At 39.4% G+C, this 16253-nt stretch overlaps 1 protein-coding gene across 1 annotated transcript in view; it reads left to right on the plus strand.

The window, feature by feature from the left end:
- The first annotated feature begins 2460 nt into the window (after nucleotides 1-2460).
- The window catches only part of ccdc85ca (coiled-coil domain containing 85C, a), a 76882-nt gene continuing 63089 nt past the window's right edge, over nucleotides 2461-16253 (plus strand). The window contains exon 1 of the mRNA XM_017682443.2: nucleotides 2461-4206. Coding sequence (XP_017537932.1) covers nucleotides 3501-4206 — 706 coding nt within the window. The 5' untranslated portion in view covers nucleotides 2461-3500. The remainder of the gene's footprint in view (nucleotides 4207-16253) is intronic.

Raw genomic sequence — 16253 nt, forward strand, 5'->3', positions numbered from 1 at the left:
CACACACACACACACACACACACACACGCACACACACACACACACACACTTGCCCGGAGCGGTGGGCAGCCCTATCCACGGCTCCTGGGGAGCAGTTGGGGGTTAGGTGTCTTGCTCAAGGACACCTCAGTCATGGACTGTCGGCCCTGGGTATCGAACTGGCAACCTTCCGATCACAGGGCCAGATCCCTAACCTCCAGCCCACGACTGGCCCTTAATATTCCCCTTTCTGTTCTATTCCACAAAAGCAATAATATTCTATTCTATTCTATTCTATTCTATTCTATTCTATTCTATTCTATTCTATTCTATTCTATTCTATTATTTATTAAGCATTAACATTCTATTCTATTCCTTATGAAGCATTATTCTATTCTATTCCTTATGAAGGATTATTCTATTCTATTCTTTATTAAACATTAACATTCTATTCTATTCTATTCTTTATTAAGCATTAACATTCTATTCTATTCTATTCTATATGAAGCATTCACATTCTATTCTATTCCTTATGAAGCATTATTCTATTCTATTCCTTATGAAGGATTATTCTATTCTATTCTATTCTTTATTAAACATTAACATTCTATTCTATTCTATTCTTTATTAAGCATTAACATTCTATTCTATTCTATTCTATATGAAGCATTCACATTCTATTCTATTATATTCTATATGAAGCATTCACATTCTATTCTATTCTATATGAAGCATTCACATTCTATTCTATATGAAGCATTAACATTCTATTCTATTATATTCTATATGAAGCATTCACATTCTATTCTGTTCTATATGAAGCATTAACATTCTATTCTATTCTATTCTATTCTATTCTATTCTATATGAAGCATTCACATTCTATTCTATTATATTCTATATGAAGCATTCACATTCTATTCTATTCTATACGAAGCATTCACATTCTATTCTATTCTATACGAAGCATTCACATTCTATTCTATATGAAGCATTAACATTCTATTCTATTATATTCTATATGAAGCATTCACATTCTATTCTGTTCTATATGAAGCATTAACATTCTATTCTATTATATTATATTCTATATGAAGCATTCACATTCTATTCTGTTCTATATGAAGCATTCACATTCTATTCTATATGAAGCATTAACATTCTATTCTATTATATTCTATATGAAGCATTCACATTCTATTCTGTTCTATATGAAGCATTCACATTCTATTCTATTATATTCTATATGAAGCATTCACATTCTATTCTATTCTATACGAATCATTCACATTCTATTCTATATGAAGCATTAACATTCTATTCTATTATATTCTATATGAAGCATTCACATTCTATTCTGTTCTATACGAAGCATTCACATTCTATTCTATATGAAGCATTAACATTCTATTCTATTATATTCTATATGAAGCATTCACATTCTATTCTGTTCTATATGAAGCATTAACATTCTATTCTATTCTATTATATTCTATATGAAGCATTAACATTCTATTCTATTCTATATGAACATTAACATTCTATTCTATTCTATATGAAGCATTAACATTCTATTCTATTATATTCTATATGAAGCATTCACATTCTATCCTGTTCTATATGAAGCATTAACATTCTATTCTATTCTATTATATTCTATATGAAGCATTAACATTCTATTCTATTCTATATGAACATTAACATTCTATTCTATTCTATATGAAACATTAACATTCTATTCTCTATGAAGCATTGACATTCTGTTATATTATATTCTATATGAAGCATTAACATTCTATTCTGTTAAAACAATATCATTCTATTCTATTATCTTATATTCTATATGAAGCATTAACATTCTGTCCTATTGTCTTCTATATGAAGCATTAACATTCTATTCAATTCTATATGAAGCATTAACATTCTATTCTATATGAAACATTAACACTCTATTCAATTCTATCCAAAGAATTAATGTTCTGTTAAAGAAACTAACACCCTGTTCTATTTTATTGTATTCTATTCTATAAAAGCATTACATTTTTATTTTATTTCATTGTATTCTATACTGTATGAAGCATTAACATTTTATATTCCATATTCTATAGAAACACTAACATTCTATTGTAGTTCTGTTTTATTCTATTCTGCATGAAACATTAACATCCTGTTGTATTGAAGCACTGCATTCTACTCTATTCGACTCCTTTCTATCAGTCCTAACCCAAACATCTCCTTACTTATGGCAGCTTCACTGTCACGAGGGTTTTACTTTTCCACCTGGACTTATTTCAGCTTAGTGGTTCCCTTTACTTACACCTCATTCAGCTTCTCAGGGACTTGATAAAACAGCGAACTCAGCGGTGCTGGAAAGGCTTATTTCAGGACTACGAATCAATAACAGTCATCCAACTGAGAACAGTTTGCTTTTATGGGTTCTCCACAAGTCGAGCATGGCTGTATAAACTTTGCCCACTAGATGGCGATAGATTCACACCATTCGCCTCTTCAAGCTCCTTTCTCAAAATCTACGATTCAGAACACGCGATAGTTGCTTTATCTATACTTGTCGAGATATGAGGATCAGTCTGACATGTTTTACCAACCCTCCCTCGTTTTCTGAGGTAATGTCAGGCTATTTGCCACATTTGCCAGGTTTAGTAAAACACACGGGAATCTTAAGCGTTAATTGCGCCTTTAATTACGATGTGTGCGTGACGTAATTAAAATGTACAGGTGTAGGTGAGTCTGTCGTTTGAATAAAGACGGAAGAGAGTGAAAGTGGTCAGTACTTGCTGTTGGAAATGGTCACTAATTGCTGAGAAATTGTTGGCCACTGTCCCTTTAAGGGAGCTCAATCTGAGCTGCTGCATGGCTAAAGCCAGCCCACCTCTCCATCAGATCCTACCTGCTCGCTGAGCTTCGTGGAGCTGGCCGCTTCTCCGAGAGCCTCCTGGACATCAAGAGCTCCAGTCCCGCGTTTGGACCAGGGAGAAAAGCCGAGAAATCGGTGAGAAATCTCGCTTTGGGCAGCCGTGGGCTGGAAACAGTTTAGCCATAGGTAACCGTGGCTGCTCCCTTTCAATTGCTGGTCGATGTGTGGAGAAAGTTTCCCAACAATATCACTCTTCTGGAGAGAAACGGTGGATGGGAGTGGATTGTGTAAGTAAGTGGAGTTATTTTCTCGGTCTTCTGTGATAATTCCTTGGATTTTGAGGACGAGAGTGCTGATTGGTTTCCCTGTGAATGCTGCCAGTGCCATCCTAACACGCTCTGCTGATCCAGGATCAGCGAGGGCGACCAGCCTACTGCACTGGAGCAGAGCTGATCTCCTCATTATTCACCGTGCAGGCTCTGAGCAGTGCATCCTTCTGAAACGAGAAGGTCCTCGCAGCTCTCCTTCTTAGTTTGCTTTGCCTTTCTGGATTTTAAACACCATGAATTTGATTTTAGATTTACCTGAGCACCATTAGATCACATTCTCCAGGTTCCTTGCGTAGATCCTTATCAAAGGGAGGAATATGGCAAAAAATGTCCAGGACGATCCGAGGGACGATTTAGGTAAGATATCCGACGAGGAGCTCTTCAGACTCGGCAAAGATGAACTGATTAGGAGGCTCCGAAAAGTGGACGGTGAGAAGATGAGCTTGATGCTGGAGCATGGGAACATGATCAAAGATGTCAATCGGAGGCTGCAGGTTCATCTACATGAGATACGGAGCTTGAAAGAAGTGAACCAGAAGCTGCAGGACGATAACCAGGAGCTCAGAGAGCTGTGCTGCTTCCTGGACGATGACCGGCAGAAAGGTAAAAAGCTGTCCCGGGAGTGGCAGAGGTTCGGCAGGTACACGGCCAGCGTAATGTGGAAGGAGGTCGGCGTCTACCAGCAGAAACTGAAGGAGCTGGAGGCCAACCAGGAAAGTATAATGCGGGAGAACGTGGAGCTGAAAGAGATCATCCTCATGCTGGAGGAGGAGAGGAATGGTGCTGGGTCTAGGAGCTCCATAGACAGCCAGTCCAGCCTGACCAATTTGAACGGAGGCTCTAGTAACGTGAGGGATGTCGGGGACGGAAGCAGCACCTCCAGCACGGGCAGCGCCGGCAGCCCGGATCACCATCACAGTCACGGGCACAAGCCTGCCGAGAGCAAGATAGCAGCCATCAGGAGATCTATGGATGACCTTTCGGTCAGCCATCTCCACAGAAGCATCCCCAATGGACTGAACGGTAAGTAAACATCAGAGCTCTTAGTGAGAGTGGGGCTATTCAATGATTTATCACGAATGGCCTTTTATTTCCATCCATTTGTCCTCGTGGATGTTTTTTTTCTTGCATTTTAAAATCGAAAGAGTTTGGTATCCCAAGAGGAACAGCTGTCTCGCACCTCATTACACTAATTTTGTAATATTACTCATTTTAATCCAGATGATGTTCAACTTCTACAAGTAAACAAGCATTATTTTGCATTTCTGAGTAATTTTGTGGGTGTTGGGGGGGAAAAGCCCTTAACAAATGTATTCTTAACAGCTTGTGGAGGCACTTAACTAACGAAGTGAGATGCCTTCAGTAATCTCCCTGGGGTAACCAAGGAAACGCGGCATGACACAAGGACTTGTGCCTTTGGGTTTACTTTGTATACAAGGCAGTGTTTGCACATGACAGCTTTTAAACAGAGCAGGCTGGCTGTACAGATGGCATTGCGCTAATTACCTTGGCCTGTGAAGTCAGATCTAATGGGGATTTAACACTCCTGCTCGCTTTGTACGCATTGTAAATTCAGTCAACAGGTCATCAGACATCTCATTGAGAAATAAGACGTCATTCTTACAAGCTAATCACTGAAAATGCATGTTATGTTCTGGCTATTAGGTTGTTTATTAATTAATTAACATAGTGATCAGCGTTGTGCACTCAAGGATCATGAATTAACACATTTTTGCAAAAGTCCTCGATCTAAATAGATTATATTTGTTCTAGTACGTTCTCTGAAATGGGTGTTCTGGCCTTATTTACCTTGTTTATTTTTGTAATGTTTATACAAATACTTCATACACCCAATGGGAGCCCCCCGTTTTGATAAAGAAGTTCAGAAATGTAAATGTGATGTTCAGCTAGCAGTAGCATTAGCTCTCCAGCTTCCTTCTGCATTACGATTCCAAACAGCTGCCCCAAAGTTTATCAGAACTTCCTCCCACCTTCAAGGTTCCTCATCTGAAGGGGTTTTTAGCTATTTAACCAGAAAATCTCACCCCGTGGACCACTGTGGCGCGGCTGTACGAGGCCAGACTGCTCTTATTTTGGCAAGAGAGCTCTTTTGAATATCATATGTAAATGCATAACAAACAGTTCCTGTCTGCAAATTACTGATGAAGGCTATCTGATCTAATGAACTGGACAATGTGGCCACGAATGACCCCTGCCATGTTATAAACTGGGTTGCAATATTAATTCTGTGGCTACTTTGTTTGGATTGAGATTATGGGCCGACCCTGTTTGCATAAGGGTTGTTTGTTGACCCATCCCTGGATGTGCGCTCGGTCACTGATACAGTACAGAGCAAACTGTTTCTGTGTGCTCAGTGATCACGTAAGGTTACGCGATGCACCTGATGTGTTGTGTTTACCGTTGTTATGGTCATTACCCACCAAAGCGTTCTATAAATGGCTAGATGTGGTTTTTTGGGATCTGCTTTCCTGCTGGCTGTTACGCAAAGCAGCTCCGCGTTAATGTCTCGAGCTGCGTCTTATCACGTCGCTTTTGCCCTTTCAACCTTTAACCTGTTTGTTCATTCCTTCAGGGTACATTCCCATGAATTAGAGTTATTGGCTGTTCTTTTGGGTGTCTCCTTGTTGTACACTGGACTGTGAAGACTTTCCAAACAGACTGCAAAGGCATAATCTCAGGGCATGGTCTGTGCAGCAGGTTCTTTTATGCATTTACCTTAATTTGTGGCAGTCTGGCTGCATTAGCCTGGAATCAACCAAAGCTTTTCAGTAAGAATTCTAATTCTCAGTAATATACTGTGCATATTATTTGCACAGTGTTTATTTAAGGGAAACCACAGGTCTGTCCTTCCGCTCTTGCCTCCAAGCAGATAACTGATGGCTTCAACTGAAAGGTGGTCTTACTCCAATGGCAGGTAGAAGCTCTGATACAGTAGTATGCAGAAGTTGTGGTGCACCTAGAGAGGATTTTAAAGGGCAATTACTATTTAATTGTTAAATTTAGGATATTGGAGAAAAATAAAACAAATACGTTATGGGCCGTTTTCTATTGTATGTTGCCATGTTCAAGTTCATCCACTGAGGATCTGTTAACGTGTTTTCACTTAGAAAATCAACAAAACGTGACCGTGGTGTTCAAACTTTTGCATATGAATGCATTTATCCTGCACTGGTACAGTTTGTCCCTCAGAGTGTAGCTTTTATTCTTTTATCTTGCTTAACTGTGTAAAGTAATATACTTGAAACTTAATTTGGAGTTGCAGGTAATGGCACAAAGTTAAAAGTTTTTTTAGGCTGAATTAGCACTTAAATTAGATATTTACCTTAATAATTGCAACACTTCTCTAGAGATTCTATTAGGAATTGGTTCCAATTCAGATTAGTAATTGATTATATGTTTGGATGGGCATTGAAATTCGTATATTGATATCAAAAATGTCATTTTAACTATCAAAAATTTGATTTTTGATATCAAGGAATATAAAAATAAAATTTTTACTAGTAGAAATTACATTTTTACTAGTAGAAATTACATTTTTACTAGTGAAAATTCAAATATTACTAGTGAAAATTCAAATATTACTAGTAAAAATTGAATTCTTGATATCAAGAATTTAAATTTGACTAGTGTTAATTAACACATGTGTAAATTGAATTCCTGATATCAAGAAAAAAAGGATTTAAAGCTAACAGCTTGCCGTACCAAAGAGGCTGATTGTGATGAATTCAAGTGTGTTTATAGCGTATTGAAAGACAACTCAGTCACAACTTGGTGAAGGCTGTGTCCTCCAAGGATGTAAATGAACGATCTACTATTGTAATCATATCTTTATCAGTGTAATATAGATTTTTGCGTTTGAGACCTAAACACTGAGCTGGATCCTCTTTTTCAATCTGTGTGGGTCACATTTAATATGTAAAGTTGAAACTTAGTTGAAACCTAAGAAAGTGCAGATTTAAGCCACGCCCACTTTTGGTTTCTGGTTTTTAAGAGGGGGGGGGGTAGTAACAGAATAGTAACAGAATCATTAAAAAAAGTGTTGGTATCAGATCAGTATGGAAAAATTTGGATTAAAGCCCAGTCTTGGTTGTATTTACACATGCATAGGTAGCAATTCCCAACTTGGGGTGAAGTTGATCCATTAGAAGAAAAGTATTAGAAAAGTCTGAGCTGGTAAGTTTCCCCTTCAGTGAACTTTCAGTTTGATTAATATTTCCAGTTAAACATTCCACGGTGGTGTTTAAAGTCCAACCAAGACTTGCTGCAACAGCTGCCCCACCTTTCAGGATTAAGTGTAGTAAATGTGGTTTAGAGGGTGGAGTTATTATTATTTGAAAGTCTCGGTTGTGGTGACAACCGTGGCATGTACCTTGCTTCCTGATGGGACGGTTAATGCCTGAGGAGCATGTTAACAGTGAAAGATGAACTGAGCATTTAAAGAATTTAGGGCTTGTCTTTTGATCCTGAAACAAGATAATTTTGCTCAGTTGTGCCACATAAACTGTGATGTTCTATTGGTCCGAGTCCAGGCATTACACAATGATAGTCTGAGTCAGGGGACAACCCAGAGGCCTCTTTTGTAATGCTCAGTGCATTGTAAATGGCAGTGTAGGCTGTTGTGTGTTATATTTAGGTCTGCCTGCAGTCAGACACTGAGATTATTCTGGCTCGTGTCCTCTTGCCTGGTCCCGACCCCCTGTCGAGTTCATTTAAGCTTCAGGTTGCTTTCATGTCTTCAAAACTCACTAGTGTGTCAGATGGGCAATAGGATGCTAACATGACAGTAACCTGTACGTTTTTGCTACTGGAGCAAAGCTTTTTTCCAATACTGACACTTTAAATTGTTTTGCATTTTGTCCTATTACTGAGGATTAACCTTACAAGTGACCTGTTCAGAGATTTGGGGTACGCTGGGTGTAATCATTGCACCACTTATTTAATTCAGTTGAAACGGATTAAAAATGTGTGTGTGTGTGTGTGTGTGTGTTTTTTTTATATATGTGTGTATTCACAATGCAGTCCCTTTAAACTTAAAGGGCTCATATAACTGAAAAAAGGGGTTAAAGTAATTTATTGACATTGTGAAAGTTTCATGCACTGCCCAGTTCGTACAGTCTATATGTGGAAACTATGCTGCCAACTTTGTAGCATGTTTTGAATTCGTTGTTTCTGTGATGTGGCCAGAAGGCTCAGTAACAGAAATGGCCTGTTTAATTTTAAGAGATGAAGATGTTGAAAAATAGTCATGGAAAATTGAATTATGACCATCATTGGTACATAAAACCATGCAGATTTGATAAGTGGACCTCAGGGCAAAGAAATGAAATACAGTAAAAAATGAGCATATTGGCTCTTTAAGTGCTTTAAAACCAACACGTAGGTTCTGTAGTTGTGACCGTGGGGGATTAAAGTACAGACCTTTTATAGTTTGACTTGATAGTGATGCATCCTTTTATCCTTTAACGTCACCGGTGTTTTATAGTGGGCTTTATGGTGGTTTCTTTACGCACGTTTCAGGGTCTGGTATCGGTTCCTTTTGAGATGTAAAAAAGGCTTTCTCACTTCCTGTGAAAAGATCCAGAACCCATGCAGGCCACCTATGGAGTAGAGTCTGTGACGGGGGTCATGGTGGGGTCCTGTTACACAGTTCAGATAACGATTCTCCCATGACTTGAGTGAAAGAGCTTTGGTTGCCCCTTTTAGGACCCTTCATCAGGTCTTTAGAGTCCCACTGCACCAGTCAAAGGTGCAGATGCCAGGCCTGTCCTGCTGTTTACTCCAATTTATGGGTGTAGGACAGAGGTCACTCTGAAATAGATGCTTTCGCCAAAGCCTTTTTAAATGGCATTTAGAAGAGTTGTCAGGTAAGATTGACCCAGCTTTACCTAAAGTAACTTCAGTTGGACATGGGAGTGTCTGTAATGGGCTATAATTTGGTAGCTGAATAAATGTTTCATTGGTCTCTGCCCACATTTATGAGTATCTACAGTCATTCATCATGTTCACTGTGTAATCTTTCAGCCTTAAACGAGATAATGGTAATTGAAAATGTACCCTTGGGGATGCTCTTGGTCGGCCAAGCGTAGGATAAGATAGAGCTGCGGTTTTTAATTCCCCATGTCATTACTTGTTTAGTCATGCTTTCTGTTCTTTACATGAAACGGCAAGAAACATCAAAGAGTTAATTTTGTGCCTTTGTAAAAGTTTTTACAGGAGAAAAAAAATCCAAAGTCAGCCAGGAAAATAGAGATACTTGAACTTAAGAGTTTACTGATATCCAAACACATCAGAGTATTTTTTTTACTTTATTGCATATTCAAATAAGGCATGTATGCTTCATGTATGTGAGGCATGTATGATTCTTTTCTAATGTATTTTTTACAGTGTTCAGTGCTGAAACACAGAAATACACACTGACACCTGATACTGTGCCTCTTTGCGCAAAATGTGCCATTGTTTATACATAACAGCATAAAGTATTTTGGAAATTGCTCAAAAGGGCTGCTTTTTCTGAGCATATTGTGTATATCGTCAGTACTCAGAGAACACTGACCAACAGCGTCTTTCATTACAAAGAGAGTCGAGATAGCAGCATGTTGCCTTACTTACCTCGACTAGGATTCACAGGCTTCATTAAATGACTTGCGACTCGACTAGGACTTCAGACTTACGACTCGTGAAATTTTGGCCTGAGAAAGAACGCAAACAAAGCTGATTAAATTAGGGCTACCAACCTTAGTAAAGCGAAATAACGAAATAATAATGGTTGTTTTCAGCCATGTGTGATATTGCATTTCAATATGACTTCAAATAAAGAGCCTTTCATTACAGAGAAACTTTAATGCAATGTTTAAGAACAGAGGCAAAACCCCTTGGCTAGTATGTAGTTTGGATCACAAGTATGCTGTCGAGCTTACTTACTGTTGTAGCTAAATTTTTTAGTTTTAGTAAATTATAGATCACATTCCATTAAAACTTACTAAAGTTTCAACTGGATAAGTTCGTCTATTATCCAGCTAGCTACAATACTGTGCGATGGTTTTAGGCATCTAAGCAAATTTTTAAACAGTTGACCTCAGCAGTGAGTTTATCACAGTATACATTAGAATAAAGTCGTATTCATAATTCAAATAAACATAAAAACAATAAAAAGTTACAAGAATTTCTTGGGTAGATATTTTTCCCTGACATCTTCACAGCCGCCACAGAGACTCGTTAATATCATCAATTACATCATGAGCTCAATTTACTGAGCACTGATTGGTCAAACCAGGAGCTGCTTTTTAACCACATATAATACTGGACTTCCTCGAGGAGAGGCTTGGAAATGGTTTAACAAACACACCAACATCCACATAATATATATATAATTAATTAATATTCTATACATTTTGCTTATACAAATATTAAATATACTTTTCTCAGCAAATAAACACAAACTACACAAATAAACAGATTTTAAAAATGTGTCTTGGGTGCCTAAGACTTTCGCACAGTACTGTACATGCTGCATAAACTACAGACCCTGCATTAATTGGGTGTACTGCTTCAGTTCTGGCCCTCAAACTGAAGAGTCGTGTTAAACCGGGCACATTTTTAGCAGAGGTTTGCTTTTGTACAATAAAGTGCCTGCAAATAAAAACAAGACTAAACTAAAATTCTCTGCCAAAGACTCGAGACTCGCACCCACAGTTCTCTGGCTCCGATTCATCCGCTTGTGAACATTTCTGAGAGTATAATTATTCTTGTTTACATGTATTTAGTTCAGTGCAGTAAACAAAAGACTGAATAAATAGCATTGGACTCAAGGGGTTGGTAGTGTTTTTTAAATGTGGCACTAATAGGGTTTTTTCAACTTATGGAACCTTGATGCATATTGTATTGTGAAAATGTAAGTATCATGAAGTTAGTGAAGGATCTGCTGTGATATATGTGTAATATTATGTTCAGTACTATGTGTTAGGTACACCGGTCAGGCGAAACATTATGGTTCTGTGCTCATTGTCCACTTTATCAGCTCCACTTACTGTATAGCTGCACTTTACAGTCTGTAACTGTAGAACTACAGTCCATCTGTTTCTCTGATACTTTGTTACCCCCTTTTACCCTGTTCTTTAGTGGCCAGGACCCCATGGACCCTCACAGAGCAGGTATAATTTGGGTGGTGCATCATTCTCAGCACGCAGTAACACTGATGTGGTAGTGGTGTGGTAGTGGTGTGTTAGTGTGTGTTCTGCTGGTATGAGTGGATCAGACACAGCCATGCTGCTGGAGTTTTTAAACACTGTGTCCACTCACTGTCCACTCTATTAGACACTCATACTTTGTCAGTCCACCTTGTAGGTGTAAAGTCAGAGCCGACAGCTCATCTGCTGCTGCACAGTCTGTGTTGGTCATCCTCTAGTCCTTCATCACTGCCCACAGGACACTGCCCACAGGACGCTGCCCACAGGGTAAAAGGGGGCTAACAAAGTATCAGAGAAACAGATGGACTACAGTCTGTAACTGTAGAACTACAAAGTGCAGCTATACAGTAAGTGGAGCTGATAAAATGGAAAATGAGCGTGGAAACAAGGAGGTGGTCAGAATGTTATGTCTGATTGGTGTATGTGTTCTGTAAGCTTTGGCAACAGTCCAGGTAACGATGGGCCTGAGCCAGCCTATATACACATGGCCCTTTTCTATGTCGAGCGGGTCAGCGTGGTGTCTGTGAACCATGCGCACAACAAAGAAAGATCAATGCTACAGATGCAAAGCTGGCCTCCTGGTCCTGGTTCTGACTAAAGGAAAAGAGGTCGGAAAATTCTATATTTTATTTTTTGAGTGGAAATGGACAAAATGTACCAGCAAAACAGCAATGTCATAGTTTTAAAAGGTTATTATTTTTTAGTATTTACAAAATAGACCATTTAAGAAGGAGCAGGAGGATGAAAATAAAAAAATATTAAATAGAAGTGAATGAAATGAGGTAATTGCAACGACATCTAATCAACTACTCTGTCGTTTATTAAAAAGTTATTGTCTACAGGCTCTGTATAATTGTTAAGGTTAGGGGTCCACGCAGTTGTGCAGTGTTCTAAAAGTACTGATCATATCCGTAAAATACTCATAAAAGCAAATTGTGGTGTAATTTGTCATGATACTGGTGGCATATTGCCACATTACCTCGCCAGCTTGGCCTGATTCCTTCACTCTCTTGACTGTGGGTTTTCTTAAAGACCACGTCTCTGGAGGGAACTCATTGTTCTGCATTGCACACGGCAGTGGTGAGAACGTCCACTAAAAGCAAGGCTTTTAATTTTGCTGAATCTGTCGTTTTAACCAGGTTATTGCTTACACCCTGCTGCTGGCCCTGCCTTATAAAGAAAGTAATAATCCTGCAAAGCGGTTCACTCCCTCGGAGGTAGTCTTGCCAGAGCTGTTTTTAAATGGGCCTGTAATTGGGCTGTCCCACTTCAAGCCTTTGGCCGTTACAAACAGCTCTCCAGGGACACTCAGCCTAGAAACTCTTGTCTTGAGCTCATGAATTGGAGGAGGATGGACTTTACAGATCCTCTGTAGGAAACTGGAGAACGTTTTGGGTGAAATGGCTCTTTATTCAAGCAACTAATCTGAGTTAACTGGAACGGCCTCTTCATATAGGCTCCATGTGATGACTGTATGTAATTAAAGCCTGTGTTGTTCTAATAAAAGGAGCAAACTTCAGGTACACTGTTTTGTGCAGATGCAAATGTGGTTTCATTCATAGTTGTTGTCTATTTGTTGAACTTTGGTGTTTTCCAGTGAATGAAAGGCCCCACAGTTGTGTGCGAGATTGTTTTGATCAAGATGCTCTTTGAGCTTCACACCTGGCGTATCTAGTCAGAATGCTGAGATCATTTAGGCTTGTTTAGAAATGAAGGTCTGGCCAGGATCCAGTTGAGTAGCGGCAGTAGCTTGTTTACCTCCAGAGGACTATTTACATGATATATCTAATCAAACCCACATTCCTGCATTCCTGTCTCGGTGTTTAGTGGTGCACTTCTGTTGGACAGAAGTTAAAGCCTGGATCAGACAGCCTACACCTGGGCTGGACAGCTGACCATACTGAATGACCAAGGCTGGAGATTACTCAGATTTGGCTTGATGGGGACATTGTATACGTTTAGACCTCAATGATAAGACTCCGAGGACCACTGATGCAGAGGCTGCACAGATAACGGGGTTTGATTGCATGCTTACATTGGGGATGTACCTGGATACTCGAGTGCTCGGTAAACCGTTCCAGGTCAGATCACTATTATTAATTATGTTCCATCACGGGAAGACTTAAATAAACAATAAACAACCATCATAATTGTCCAGGCAGATGGCACTTTTACATTTTAGCACAATTATTTAATGTATCATTTTTGCTTGTGTCTGTCCGTAAGCTTTTCAGATGGGCTGATCAGCATTTTGCTAGGTTGATGCAGATTATCAGCTGTCCAGTATAGATTGCGGATGCCGATTCTGATTGGGGGCAGGGACGGGATGACACAGCACTCAACTGTCCACTCAGGCAAAAACACCAAACATGGTTTAAATTGGTTTGACAGCTCTAACATCTTCTATCTTCAAGGCTAAATTCATAGATGCTATACATTATTTATTTTGCCTGTCTTATTTTTTTCCCCTTGAGGCCCCTGTGTGATTTGTATGTTCCAGAAACTGTCATCATTTTTAAATGACCATTTTCCAGCCTCTTACTGTGCCTTTAGGACCGGTACATGAAAATGTTCTGATTGGCTGCCAAGTTTAAATAAAGGTTGATTGACATGGATTCATCGTCGTCTCCACAGTTTGGTAGCTTATTGTCAGTATCTGTCTTTGCTAGTTCTGGTCCAGTTGTGTATCTTAAATAGGTTTTTCCAGGTGTGTGGAAGGTGTGAGGAGTCAATACAACTTAGAAAATATAAATCATCATCATTCAGTTAAGTTCCCTGACTAAAGGTACTGAGATGAACCCTTGAGGGTTCCACCCCAGTGACAAGAGGGGCACTGCCCCAGAAACCATTTAGTACCTTTATTTCTAAGAGTGTAATACAGAACTGAAGGAAGTCAAAAGCAACCCCCTTTCCCACCCCATCCCTCCCTATCTCACTGGTCCATCCATCTCCGTTTTCTGTACATACCTTTCTAACAATTTACTAAATAAGATTGAATGAAAAGCTTGAGCTTTAAAAAAGGGATGTTGGCCTATAAGATGTACATCATACCATTCATAACACTTTGTTCCTGTCTTTTCGTCACATCAGAGCGACTCTCACGAGTCGATGTTTTAACTTTATTAGTCCTGCCTGTGGCCAATTCTAACATGATTATGTCCCTTAGCTATTACTGAATAATGAGCCATGTTTTCAGATGCATTTCTCTGCATGGTGCTAATGTTTGTGCTGTTAACTCCAGTGCTATCATCTAAAAAGTAAGCCCACAGTTAGTTTGTCCTTTTTCATCCCTGTTTTTTTTCCCCCCCTTAAGATTACTTACATAATGATTTTTTTCTCTTTCCAGGCATTATAATGGCATAACTCTTACTTTCAGCTGTGTTCCGATGATGAAAATGCAAAGAATGAGAGAAAAGAATCCATGATCTGTTTATTTTCAAAAAGCCGGCTTGTCTGGACTTTCTGCATTCCGAGGCAACAATAGCGGAGGTTTCTCGTAGTTTCATTGTGAGTTTCACACGGTTTCTTTGTGAATGTGCTCTAAAGGGATATAGGGTTTAACAATTGAATTCCTTTGCTTTTGGCCAAAACTCTAGCTGTCTGTGCTGGTCAGGAACTGGTTAAGCCTGATGGCAGAGTCTGCAGGATTTAAGAACCACCGAATAAATAAATCTGCACATGCCTACATGGGCCTGAACTTTCCATTTCTGCATACGATTGCTGAAGAATGTCTACCCAGGTTGAATTAATTAGTCAGTTGTATGAAGCTGTAGGGATTTTCTCTCTCTCTCTCTCCCCCCCCCACCCCGCTCTCTCTTTACCGCACTCTGCTTAAGTTTACTCTGTGGAAAGTATGAACTCAGTGGAGGGAAAAAGGGGGTCAGAGGGGAGGGGTGATGGGCTCTGTTCAGAGCAAGCAGTGGGTGTGGAGTGATTGTGGCGCCATTATCAGCTGGGTGATTGACCACCGAGGATTTAGAGTGGGCCTTCACTGTGTGTGGGGAGCAAGAGGCAAAAAGATGAAGGAGTGAGAAGAGATACAGTGCTGTAGCTTTTTGGGTCTCATCCCCACGCATCATAGAAGAGACTCCGAGAGAGTCAGGTCAGGTAAACAGTGTAGAGCTTTCTTTTATTTTAAAGCAGACGTGGCATCGATCCAGTACTGGGTATCAATATCGGACAGATATCAGAGAGAAAATACAGGACGGACCTGATCCAGTCGTGTAACGATTCTGTCCTGAAACAGCCTAAACTCCCGCTGTCATGTTACGCTGTTTAGTGATGCCCTGAAGTGGAAATTCTGAAATGGAAACGGAAGCAAAAAAGTGAAAGAGTAAAATTACAGTATGCAGGCTAAAGAATGTGCCGCAAAACCCGACGTTCTCAACTACAGAGAGCGCTTAGTCGTCCATGGCAGAAGATGCTATTTTTCAGCTATACTGTCCTTTTTTATCGTCATTTTATGAATGTTTAGTTCTTTTAAAACACAGGCTACAGGCAGTGTCTGTGTGCTCACAGGGACTTCCTTCCTGCTGTTTAGGTGTGTTCTTCGTATCGAGTGAGTTCAAGTGGTGTCAAACCTGTAACAGAGAAGTTCTTGGAAATAGTTGTGATGCAAAGCACCAAAAGATATTTGTAGCGCCCCCCTGTGGAGAATCTTCATCCTGAAATGTGAGGGCGAGTAGTTAGTTGCATATGAATTAGGTGGTTAGTTATGCAGTTAGTTGGTTATGCTGTTGACTAGCTAGTCTTGTTAATTATTTAGTTACTTATGATGTTGAGTAGTTAGTTAGTTACTTAGTTATGCTGTTGAATAGTATTGTTAATTAATTAGTTAGTTATGCAGTTAGATATGCTGTTGAG

Source organism: Pygocentrus nattereri, chromosome 10 (assembly GCF_015220715.1).
Source record: "Pygocentrus nattereri isolate fPygNat1 chromosome 10, fPygNat1.pri, whole genome shotgun sequence".
In the NCBI taxonomy this organism is placed as follows: domain Eukaryota; kingdom Metazoa; phylum Chordata; class Actinopteri; order Characiformes; family Serrasalmidae; genus Pygocentrus; species Pygocentrus nattereri.